General features: G+C 29.6%; 1 protein-coding gene across 1 annotated transcript; it reads right to left on the reverse strand.

Moving 5' to 3' along the window:
• Window positions 1–797: 797 nt before the first annotated feature.
• LOC124887875 lies at window positions 798–1,148 on the reverse strand. Its single transcript, XM_047397794.1, has one exon. It carries the CDS (start codon window positions 1,146–1,148, stop codon window positions 798–800), a length of 351 nt encoding a protein of 116 aa, XP_047253750.1.
• Between the last annotated feature and the right edge of the window lie 12,292 nt (window positions 1,149–13,440).

Genomic DNA, 13,440 nt, shown 5'->3' on the forward strand with positions numbered 1-13,440 from the left:
TGCGTGCGTTGTCCCACTATCAATTACACAAATATCATTATGATCGATTATTGATCCAAATAAGACTTGCAGAGTAGCCATATTTTCTTCCAAATGAAAATATAAACGAAATAAATATTAGCACGTAATATCATGCATTTACACCTTATTTTATTTTATATCCATATTTTAATTGCAGCTATGTTCTAAATAATTAACATCTCTATTACATAATAGTTTTGCTATTACTAATGCATCTAAAGTATACATATGTAAAATTGTATGTAATAACATGATCTAGTGAGTACTTAACTCAATTTCATAATATGTCATCTATGAATATTCATTACTGAAATAAATAATTCTAGTCATAACGTTAGCATGATTTATGTACTATAACATTATATAAATAGCTCACACTTTTAAAACTTTATGTGTGTACTACAAAACCAAAAATTACTTAGTGATCATAATACTATACTATACTATGGCACTAGCATACAATATATTATATAAATATTATTTATATACAAGATTAGTAAAATATTAATAATAAAAACGCAAAATAATTTAACTTAAGCAAACAAAAGAAAATAAATTAATACAAACTTAACAGAAAATTAAAATAAATGGATTATATCATTATTGTCACCGACGGAGTGATTTACTTGTTTTTCAGGAATGAAATCTGAAACATCCAAGTCCATGGGCTCAATATTATCTTCTAGGAGGAAGTTTATTTCAGCATCATTTTCTGGCCTTTTAAGGGACGCCTGATATAGTTTTACCAGATGCTTAGGCGTACGATAGGCACGCTCCTAGTTTCCCTTTCCTCCACATCGATAACATCTACTTTCAGGGTTCGTCCTTGGTGCTGCTTCAGGAGCTTTACCCCTCCTTTTGCACTGCTGATGCTGAGGGTTATTATTTATTGCAAGACGATTACCCTGATTGAAATACCTGCCACGACCACGACCTCGACCTCGACCTCGACCACGACTGGGGTCAAGATTTCTTTCACGCCAAGTCGAGTGAAAATTTGCAGCATTCACCTCTGGGAATGGAGCAGTACCAGGAGGCCGAGTTTCATTATTTTTAATTAAAAGATCATTATATTGTTCAGCAACAAGAAGATGACCGATTAATTCAGAATATTTTTTGAAACCCATTTCTCAGTACTGCTGCTGCAGGACCATATTCAAGGAGTGAAAAGTAGAAAGAGTTTTCTCTATCATGTCGTGATCTGTGATCTTTTTCCCACATAATTCATACTGTGATTTAATTCTAAACATCGCAGAATTATATTCAGTTACATTTTTAAAGTCTTGGAACCTCAAATAGGTCCATTCAGTACGAGCTTATGGGAGTATGACCATCTTCAGGTAGTCATATCTATCCTTTAAATTATTCCACAATATGAGGGGATCTTTGATCGTGAGGTACTTCATTTTTAACCCTTCGTCAAGATGATGACGAAGAAATATCATGGCCTTGGCCTTATCTTGTTCAGATGCCTTATTATCCTTTTTAATGGTGTCAGACCTATTGCATTTAGATGTATTTCTGTGTTTAGTGCCCAGAACATATAAGTTTTACCAGATATGTCTAGGGCACTAAAATCGCGTCTGGAAATACTAGCCATAATTTAAGAAAATAAAATACTAACCTTTATTATCTGTATTTGCTTGGATTGGTAGAGTCTCATGCTGATAACGTAATATAAAATTAGTATAAAGTAAAGAAAGCAAATTAGAATAAAGTAAAGAAAGCAAATTGGAGTATATGGTAATATATTCTTGTTTTTGATCATCTGTTTCATATTGTACATATTGGCTATTTATAGCCATGATATCTAATAGATATATATCAATAATGAAGGGGACTTAATGATGAATTATTCTACTTTTATTAATGGTGTGCCCGATGTCCTTTAATTATTTAGCCATGGACTTCACCATTTTATAACGGGTCCAATATTTTCTATAAGAAACATATTGCTTCGCGATAATTTTGTACTCAAACGTGATACTTCAACTTTTGTCTTCAAGAGATTAAATATATTTACAAGTCTTGAAGTAGGGACACTTTATAAGCAATAAATTTTATTAAATTTAAATTTGTACAAAATTTTGATTATATTAAATTCAAAATATATTAGTTCCAAATAAATATTATGGATTAATATAATTAGATTAATTATTTAAGTTCAAATATATATGGATTTAATTAAGAAAAAATTACAGAAAATAGCATACCTAAGACTATAATTACAATAAATAACAACACTTTTGTAAAATTACAATTTATAGCAAGAGTAGCATTATTTTACTCATTAACTAGGCAAGTGCATGTTTACTTGCATGTTTTACTCTCACTACTTTACATTTTTCTATTTTCACTCCACTATTTCATTTCCCTCAAATATAGTCATATCTTTTACCCCTTTTTTTCATCTTATTTTTTTTTATCATTTTATTTTTTTTGATTTTATTCTTTTTATTTTTTTTATTTCACTTTATTTTTGGTTCATAGTGTTGGGACTGTAGTTTTTGGGGTTAGTGGTGTTGCTTTTTTGCATCCCGTACTAGTTTATTATGCACTTATCTTTTGTGTTTGTTATACTGTTAGTTTGTTTTGTGTACCATACTAGTTTGTATCTGCTTACTTTTTGTATTTGTTATACTGTTATTAGTCCTAAGTTGGGGGACTATCGGAAACGACCTCTCTACTTCTCTTGAGGTAGTGGTATGGTCTGCGTATACTCTACCCTCCCCAGACCCCACTAGGTGGGAATACACTGGGTATGTTGTTGTTGTATTTTCACTTTATTTTCTCTCTTCTATTTCTCTTTTTTTCATTTTTTTCGATTTCATATTTGAAGATAATGATCTTCAAGATTTCAAAATAAAACATCATTACTATCTTTCACTCTCTTATATCTCTACCTTTTTTTTTTCTTATTATTTTTTTTAGCTTATTTTTTATCATTTTATTTTTTTATTTTGATTTCTTTTTCTTTTTTATTTTTTTTCCACTTTATTTTCTCTCCTATTTCTCTTTTTTTTCTTTTTCGTTTTTTTCGCTTCTCATATCTTTTTTTTCTTTTTTTCTTTTTGTTTTATTCTTCTTTTTTCTATTTTATTTTGTTTCATTTTTTCTTTTATTTTTACACTTGTGTTTCTCGTTCTTCTTTTTTTCTTCTTTTTCACTTCTCTTTTTTTATTTTTTTATTTTTATATTTTTGTTTTTTCTCCTTTTTTTACTCTTGTTCTTTAACTTTTATTTTGAAAAGACAAATATGTATATCATATACACATATTCAAAAAATATACAAAATGCATAGCTATATAAATTTGGATATTTATTTACAATACAAAACATACATATGTATTTACGAAATACATATCATATTCATATTAAACAGTAACAAACATAACTATACTATATATCTTCATATGTATTTTCGAAATACAAAGATGACTCATATAAAATAAGAATATACATATAGATCAGGTATGTATTCTGTAAATACATATGCAGAGCTATATAAATTTTATACGGTGTTGAATTTGTCTTTGAACTGTACATATAATGTCATTTTAGAGGGTAACATATGTACTTATTTATTTCCTTTTACTATTTAAGCTATGTATCATGTATTTTTTTACTACCTATATGTATATGTATAAATTGTCATTTTTGTTATAGAGATTTTGTGTCCTATATGTTTATATATACGTGTAAAGTCAAATGTGTATTTCTGTAAATACATATACAGATATATATGTATGTTTTTTTACCATAAATATATATGTAGATCTGTATATCTATTTATTTTGTATATTTTTTTAATATGTATATATGATATATATATATTTGTCTTTTAAAAATAAAAGACGGAGATAGAAGACTTAAAAAAATTAAAAAAAATAGAAAAAAAAAAAAATAAAAAAAAAAGTGAAAAAGGAAAACAAAAAGAAGAAAGAGAAATAGAAGTGTAAAAACAAAAGAAAAAATGAAAAAGAAAAAGAAATTAAAATAAAAAAAGATAAAAAAAAATGAAAAAGCTAACAAGAAAAAATAGTTAGAGATATAAGAGAATGATATTTTGAAATTTTGAAGATCATGGAAATAATAATCTTCCTATTTGAGTTTAATTCAGAAAAGGAATCTACTAATTTAAATAAGAGTAATTTATGATGGAAATTTAATTAGATGGGATAATTATTTCTTATTTAACTCAACTAATTTGAGTAAAACAAGGGCAGTAAATCTTGTTGTATAAGTATTTGTATAGCAATAGTTTACTTAAATACAAAATACAATATGTTATTTTTCGTAATTATAAAACTGTTGCTATAAAAATTACAATTAAGGTTGTATAGTTGCTATTTCTGAATTTTTTCCTTTAATTAAAGTTCAATTTTTATTGGGCTAGCCCATTGATTTGATCTACAAAATAAGAAGTTCACTTTGCTAAGCCCAAGATATTATCATATTCTAGAGGCCCAAATAAGCGCCACGTACCAAATGACGTGCATGCCAAGTCAAGGGAAGGAGCCAATAGGACTGTACCACATGTCAAAATGATGCAGCAGGCCCAATAAAATCAAATCCCATAAAAGGCGTCACATCACTTAAATCTGATTGGTCAAAGGAAGTCCATATTCATCATGACTCTTCCTTTCCCACAACTATAAATAGGGTTCTCATAATTCAGAAAAAGACCCTCAGAACTCTAACAAGTAGCAAGAGAAAGCTCGTGGATCAAACACCGTAATTTCTCCAAAAATCTCAAGCATTCAAATCAAGTTTATCAAGATTCAAGATCTAGATCACCATATTCAAGAACAAGCTCAAAAGTCATTGAATTCAAGCAAAAGTCAAGATCAAGTCCCTCAAACTCGCAAATCAAGTTCAAATTCAAGATCAAGCTTTAAGCCCTTAAATTTATATTTGAAAAGGCGAATCAAAGGATTCATAGAGATTGTAACACTCGCATTGAAATCAATAAATTGATTGTTGTAATATATTTTTTTGTCTCGAATTATTATTTGTTTTTTCAGTTTCAAAATTTTTATTGTCCAACAGCATTTTAGTTAACAAAATTCTTCAAACTTGAACTGAATGTTAGCTCGGAAATAAACTAAATCCTAATTGTTGAAAGCTACTAAATGCTTTAAGATTTCTAATACGATAATACTCGTACTTTGTATTGTACCTTTGTTGCCCTGGATAGGTTAATACTTGTGAATCTCTGGATCTTGAATAAGTAGTGTATATATATATGTGTGTATATATATATATAAAAATATTTACAGTACATATATATATATATATATATATATATATATAAGTACTATAAATATTTATATATATAATACAAGTAAGGGTAAAATAATAATTTAATGTATTCTTATTGGGTTATTGGTTTAACCGATAACCCAATAAGCTAAAACCGAAATCGAATCGTTTACCCAATAAATTTTTTTATAAAATCAATAAAAAATCATTAACCCAATAATATTTTTATTGATTTGGTTCAATTTTTATACACCCTTAATTACATGAATAAATCATATTTTACATTAATAATCACGTTTTGCATTATTGTTATGCATTCTATCAAATAATTTCTAGTCACTTATGTGCATGATAACTGTGCTAGAATGGTATCCATATATCTTTTTTGTTCAGAATGTTGAACTTTTTGAAGTACTATTTTTGTCCTTATATTACATAAGTAAACCTACGCATTCATTTAGGACATCCAACGGTCCAATTGAAATATGTGGTTTCATTTAGGATGATTTTTTTTTTTACAGGAAGCTTGATTTTTTCAAAATAACTTATTTAGTGTTTGCTTACGTATAATCAAAGAAAAAATTATATAAAACAATACCTTAAGTTTTTGATATTAATTAAAATTCCATCCCACTAAACTATTTACAAAAACTCTTTCGAAATCTCTTAACAAATTCTTTATCAGATATATCACTACCCAATATTGTACACAACACATAACTCCTAATATTTCACCCTAAATCATAATGACATTTGACGGAAATTAAGTCAAAATTTCATTTTTGATAAAGAAACGATTCTCCACTAATCCATCAATATTGAAAGGTACTACTTTCACACACAACCTCCATTAACTAAATTACTCAAAATAAATTGGAGGGTTAGTTTGTTTTCCATTTGTTTAAGTAAATTAGTTCAGAAATTGAAGGAAATCATTTTTCAATTTTATGTTCTTTAATCATTTAACAACATTAATGGAGTCAGGATCATCCTTTAGTATTGGTCTTTCTCAATTGCATGCATCAACTCCTATTGAAGTTGATGTTGAGTTTGTGCCTGGTGAATTCGATTATGAAGATAGTGATTTTCGTGAAAATAGATATAAGCATCGAAACGATCCTACAATGATGAAAAAGTTACTGGATGCTGTTAATAGTAAAGGAAAAAAGACCGTTGTTGTTGTTTCAAAGAGAAGAAGAAAAAAATTGCGAAAAGAGATTCATAACCAAAGGTATGATTATTATGTATTTGAATACAATATAATTATGTATCATAGTAGAAAATGTAACTAATGATAATGTAAATGGTGAACCTGATACATAAGTATAATGCATCGAGACATTGAATGCTTTCTGATACATACTGAAATTTATAAGTGGTTTAGGTTCTTTTAACATCTGATACATTCACTTTACTGAGTTTGATACACAATTTTTAAGGTTAATATGATATTGCATGCTTTCTAATACATACTAATATTTATATGTGATTTTGACTCTTGTTATACCTGATACATCAATATACTGAGACTGATACATAGATCTAATTTTAATGACATATTACATTCTTTTATGATATAATAAGAAAATGCATGTAATTTGAGTTAGTTTACACCTGATACATTTAACATAATTATTATGATGCATAGATTAATTTTTCTGAGATATATCAGATAATGATACATACTAACATTTAAAATTATTTTGAATTGTTTTGCAATTGATATATTCAAAATACTGAGTACAACACATAAATATAATGTTAAAATAATATATTATAAAATAAATATATCTTTATTATTATTTGTTACGTTATATTATGTTTCACATTTTCTTGACGCAGGGAATGAAATATGTGATCATCCACCTCATCCACTGAAGTTTGAAAGTTCGTGCAATCGTAATTTTGCTACCGATATTAAGAATTCTGTGGGTAAAACATACTCAAAATATTTAAGGAGACATGCTTTGTGTATTTCTTGATAGGACTAATCAAATTTTCAAGGTCAAATAATCAAATGTTTGTTAATGCTTGAGTTGCTATAAGGTAATTCAAATGAATTTCATGTATATGTAAAGAAAATAGTGTTGAAATTTACTCTATCTGAATTTGCTCTCATTAGTGATTTGAATTGCGTCATCAATATTAAAGACTTTCAGTATCCCACTTCAGAGCTATCTGCATTATTGGCAAAGTATTTTTAAGAGGCAAAAGATTAAATCTCCAAGAAATCATTGATTGGACGATTTAAGATGAAAAATTTCACAATATTCAGGATGCACTGTGGATGGCCATGTTGTTTTTCATTCATACATATTTGTTATCTAAATTTGGTGATGCATCTATTAGTTTTTCAAAATTTAAAATGATCTAGGATAGTTAATATGAACATTATCCGCGGGGAAAGATTGCTTTTAATAAGTTGATGAATCCGTTGAGACAAGACTTCTTCTTCGAAAAACAGCTTTATCGTTTAGGAGGAATGTCACACGTTCTCAACACATGGATGTATAAATGCTGTTCAGAAATAGATAAAGACATTATTTATCATATAAGTAACCATATATCGAAGATTTTTAACTGATTTGTGGTTGGAACAAAGCCCAAATGCAAAAACTTATGACTGAAATATTTAGCAAGGTAATTTTTAGTTATGTCTAGTCTTTTTTGATATTTTTTGTTGCATACATAGAAGTTTATCTTATGTTTTCATTATATATTTTTTAAAATAAATATTGAACCATGTATCTTATTGATACAATTATTTTTTGATTAACATTATTTTTATGTAAAACATCTTCAGACCCCACTAGGTGGGAATATACTGAATTTATTGTTATTTTATTTTTATGTAAAACATACTGCTTATATGACATTGAAGTCATCAAAATAGTTTTAAAATTGTTATGTGATACATTACAAGTTTTGTCCGATACATGATACATAACAAGTAAAATTTATGAACTATCTATTAATTACTGTAATGTGACATTATTGTTGTTATTTTCATTTTGCTGAACTTGTTATTTTTCAGCTTAACTACTGTATGTGTATATTAACCTAAGTTCTACGATAGATAAGCTGAATTATCTTCAATTGTCAATTCATGTGGGTATAAATTTGAATAATCTTGTCAATTCAACTATGTCGTCGCCATCGCGTGGGCAACAGAAAAAAATTGATCATGAAGCCACATTGACAATTGGTGAATTACATCCAGATATTTAGATATTTTGATGATTTTACAGTTCTACCGTCGGTTGATATACTAATCAAGTCAAAGACTTTGTCTGATATACTATTGACTCCTTCTTGAAAAAATAAAAATAAACACTCTAATCCAAAGAAATCTGTGACTGTTCAAGAAAGGATCAAAGCTCCATCATATGTCAAAACAAACAATGTATTTCCTCTGGATACATTAAAATCAACTGTTGACCCCATCAATGAAAAAACTCAAGATGAACTATCTCTAATGGATCGTGGTGCACAAACACCACCAGTTGTGTCACATATGCGTAAACCTACAAAAAAATAATGTGTCAGGAGTTATGCACCATGAACAACTTCTGCCTAAAGTTGATATGGATATAATAAAATCATTTGTCGAGATATATATGAGTGCTATATGTAGTTTTATGCTTGAGATTGGCTGATCTGACATATCTAATATATTTTATTTTTTACTTTTAAAGGTTGACAAAAAATTTGATCACATTGAAGCATTAATGACAAACAACATCAAGAGATGCTAACAACTTTGAAAAAGAAGCATGATGCTCCTTAACAAGTAAATTTTAATTTAACCACCTTGAAATTACTAGAAAATTTTGAATATAAAATATATATATTTTTAGATTGTTTGTGACAGCGACAGTTCAAATAAGATGTCACAAAGAATTAAAAAAATAGTGATGAAATGAATAGTTCAAAAAATAACCAAATAATATACCTGCAAAGGTAAAATATTTAAAAATTTACATGTGTATTGGATATTGTTTATGTGATTTAATGTTATTTTTGTGTGCTACAATGGTGATGGAATTGTTGGCTATAGTGGAGATAGAATGATGGATGAAAAAATATATGTTGAGCATTCATAGAAATTTATTTTTCATGATCCAATTATATCGACAGATAAAGTTAAAGTTCAAAATGAACAAAAGATACACATAATGCACTTGTAATACATTCACATATATAACTGTGTTATGCAGTTATCTTTATGCTAATCTTGTTACCATGAATTACGACCTAAACTTGTTAAGATTTTTGAAAAATTACAAATGTGTATTGTTTTGTGTACGAGAATGATGCTGAAAATGATGAATTGATTGGAGATCGGTTGCTGAACGAAAAAACTCATGTTGAGCGTTCACAGACGGAGACACTGAAGTTCAAAATGGACCTCAAATACGCATAATACATTGTGTGTGCAGTGTATTTTATTTTTTAGATATAATATATAATATTAAAGAACTATTAGTCAATATATGAGATATGAGTTCTACTATATTAAAATAAATTTTGATACGTTGTATCTAATAATTTTTTCTTTTTCAGCAGTCTTGTACTGAGATTTTGACAGTTGTGTTTCAAGAATTCATAGATAACATTATAGCTGGCAGTTTCACACCTGTACAATGCCGCTCAAGTATTTTAGTCCTACAAAATCCACTAATAGCGAATATGATATTCGTGATAGTCAGTTTCCATCAAAATTTTCAGACGCCCGCTAGGATAAACAGGATGACAAGAAAACACCTGCACCAATGATCAGGAAGTGAACTAAGATATTCATATCATCATATTTGACTGAATTTGACTCTAGTTGTAAAAGCAAGGTGTAACGACCTGGAAAAAAAATGAAATATATGAAATTTGTGATTTTATGTGATTTGACTGTTTTACCCCTTCCCGTAGTTACATTATGATATTTCTGAGGTGTGGGAGTGATTGACATGATCTTTGATGCATTTTAGTAGCATTTATGCAATATTGTGGGTTTTGAAGGCTTTAAGAGTCTTATTTTGGACTTATGTGGATATCTTTTAATCCGTGAGACGGATGACCGAACGGACTGCGCCAGCAACTCCGGAATATCAATTTTAGGCTAGGTAGACCTTGGGTTCGGATCCTGGTGCACCCGAGCTCATTTCGACCTATTGGTCGAAAAGTTGAAAAATTGAAAAGTTGGGTGTGGGATCCACTTTTGATTGAAACGACCTCGTATAGAAAATCCGACTTCACCAACAAATCCGAAATATCGATTTTAGTGTGTTAGCATATTTGGTATGATTTTACGATTTTTAAATCTCATTTCGACCCTCGATTTGAAAAATTATGATTTCGGGGTCAATTTTGTGAAAATGACTTTTTATGGAAAATCTGATATCGCCATCGCATCCAAAACGACGAATTTAGTATGGTTGCATAGTTCGTTTGCATAAATCAGACTCTGAATGAATCCCGGACACCCCGTCAAAGTCCGGGGTGAACTTGAAGGAACAATCTGGTGCAAAAACCAGAAAGATCTGCAGTATAAATACCTTTTTTTTTTGGCCCATTTTGCTCATTTTTTTCATCTTACCTCTTGAGAGTTAAACCCTAAATATTTTGGGAGCTTAAAAGTGAAGTTTGTGAGAGCTTGGGAAGCTAGATCAACAACTATTTCTTGATTTTAATTATGAATTTAAGGTAAGAATTCACCCTTTTCTTATAAATTTCTTCATTAATTTCTCAAAACCCCAAAAATCTTAGGACATGATTTTAAATCCAAATTTCACTCATTTTCACTTGAATAATATTTTTATCTTATAATTACCAATTTTTCATCAATTTAACCTTCAAAACAACTCCGATTCTGGATTTTAACCCGGATTTCAAATATTTTACCCGGTAAAGCTCAAAAATGATTTTTCTTCGATTTGAAGCTCGTTTTTGACCCGATTTAACTTGAATTTTCAGCTGTAGGTTCCTAAAAATATGGAGAGCATATTTTTGAAATAAATTTTTGATTTTTCCCTTCTTTTTCGAAAATCCATTTTGAGGGATCGTTTTGACCCCGAATCAAAAGTAGTCAATATGGGTGTCGTTGGTTTTGTTTTGATGAGTAGATTTCATATTTGATATTTCTAGTGAAATTCAAAATTGTTCGTGAAAAGCAAGGTCGCGGGTTTAAGTGTAGCGGACCGGTTTCGGCTTTCGAGGTAGGTTATGGCTTAACTCTTCAGACTGGGTTAGCTAGTAAATGATGGTACAAAATACATGTTAAGGGTGGGAACTAATCATGAAAAATGGCTATCTACGTGTTGTGCCCGTGTGGGGGCCTATACGTGATGTAATTATCAAAATTGAAATATTATGTGATATATTTAACCGTGTGGGGTCCTATGTGACATTGATAGCCTTGAATACTGTGAGTAATTGTATTGTATTGTTTAATGTGGTACCATGGATGTATTGTGATTATATTCATACTTTACTGGCATATGAGACATGTGGAAATTCATGGATGAAATGAAACTAAAGAGTGAATATTGGCTCGTGTAGTTGTGGAAATGTATCATTGTGGTTGGTTGTGGAAATATATCATGTGGTTGGTTGTGGAAATAATTATTGTGATTGGTTGTGAGCATTACATCTTCATATCATACTTATTCATGAAATATTGGTACCACCGTAACAACATCTGATAAACACTGGCAACATCTTTTAAAAAAAAATATTGTAACACCTTATAAAACCCTTTTTGAGGGATATGCTGAAAGGAGAAATGAGATATGTGGATTGTATATGGGTTGACGAACCCCCCATGGGTCCTACGTCGGGAAGCTTTGGCTCCGTAGGTGTATACTGGGATTGTGCGACGATCCCGGAGGTTGTGCGACAACCTCGTGCATCATCATCATCATCATTATCATATACATTGCACTTACTTTATTATGTTTATGTTGTGTTGTATTGCCTTATTAACTTGTCATCTATGTATTTGTCTTACCTTTCTTTACTTGTATTTGATGATCTTGTATCTACATTCTCTCTTGCTCTATTTTATATGTGACATAATCTATACATGTGTTATATATCTTGAGGTGTTTTTGCAATATATATGAGATATATTAGAACTGTTATTATAAGCGGTGTGGACTATCGTTTTGGGACATTTTCTGATTGCAGGTGACGTGGCCTTAGTGTATATTTTGTATGCTTTATTTACCACTTTGCTTAGTCAGCCTATGATACCTACTGAGTACAAGTGGACCGTACTCATGCCTACTGCGCCCTTTCGATGTAGATCCTAGCTCGAGTGCGTCTTAGCTTACTTGATTCGGGCGAGCTTCCAAGGTAGCGGTTGGACATTCATGCGTCCAAAGTTCACCTCTATCTTTCTATACTAGTTATGTCTTTATTAGTATTCAAAGACAGTTATTATTCCTTTGTGGTTATTTTTCTGATGTATTTGACTCTTGAATTGTATTAGTAGTTCTTACATTATTGACACCTGATTTTGGGCATGATTGGTATTTTGGATAAGTTCTTTCCACATTGTTATGATTATTTATATGGTTCGGCTTCATTCTAGAAGCCTTACCTTGGGTATTTCTGTCTTTTTCTCTATTCGTATCAGTTTGGGTGATAGGCTTACTTGTCAAGGTACGCCGCGACAAGTGCCATCATGACCCTCGTTTTTAGGTCGTGACACAAGGAGACTGCCACAAATAATTTTCCTTGAAAGCATTCATTTGATGATTTTCTTATATTCTAAGATGGTCCGACCGAATTAATCGATCAGTACTTTGAATGAATTTTTAAAGAATTGTTAAATTTTCATGAAAAGAAGTAACATATGTAACTTTTTTTTTATTTTCTAATATTAGATTTCTGATGTATTGAAACTTATAATATCTACTTTTATAGAAAAATAAAGAACAACCACTACAAAGCTCATAAATCTGAACTTGGACTAAATTTATTGAATTTTATTGTTGCACAATCAGATACAAAGAACTAATTTACATTACGTCACAATCGAATACTTGCTGAAACGATGAGGTAATAGAATTTCATTACATACAAATATCACAATTATTTTCTGATGCATACATATAATATTTGACACATTCGAATACATAAGTTATAATAATGTGTCATATA

The sequence above is a fragment of the Capsicum annuum genome, chromosome 10 (assembly GCF_002878395.1).
Source record: "Capsicum annuum cultivar UCD-10X-F1 chromosome 10, UCD10Xv1.1, whole genome shotgun sequence".
NCBI classification, from domain to species: domain Eukaryota; kingdom Viridiplantae; phylum Streptophyta; class Magnoliopsida; order Solanales; family Solanaceae; genus Capsicum; species Capsicum annuum.

Bases quoted from the DNA above. Each gene is read 5' to 3' on its own strand.
- LOC124887875 (XM_047397794.1), bottom strand. From the start codon at position 1,148: ATGGGTTTCAAAAAATATTCTGAATTAATCGGTCATCTTCTTGTTGCT.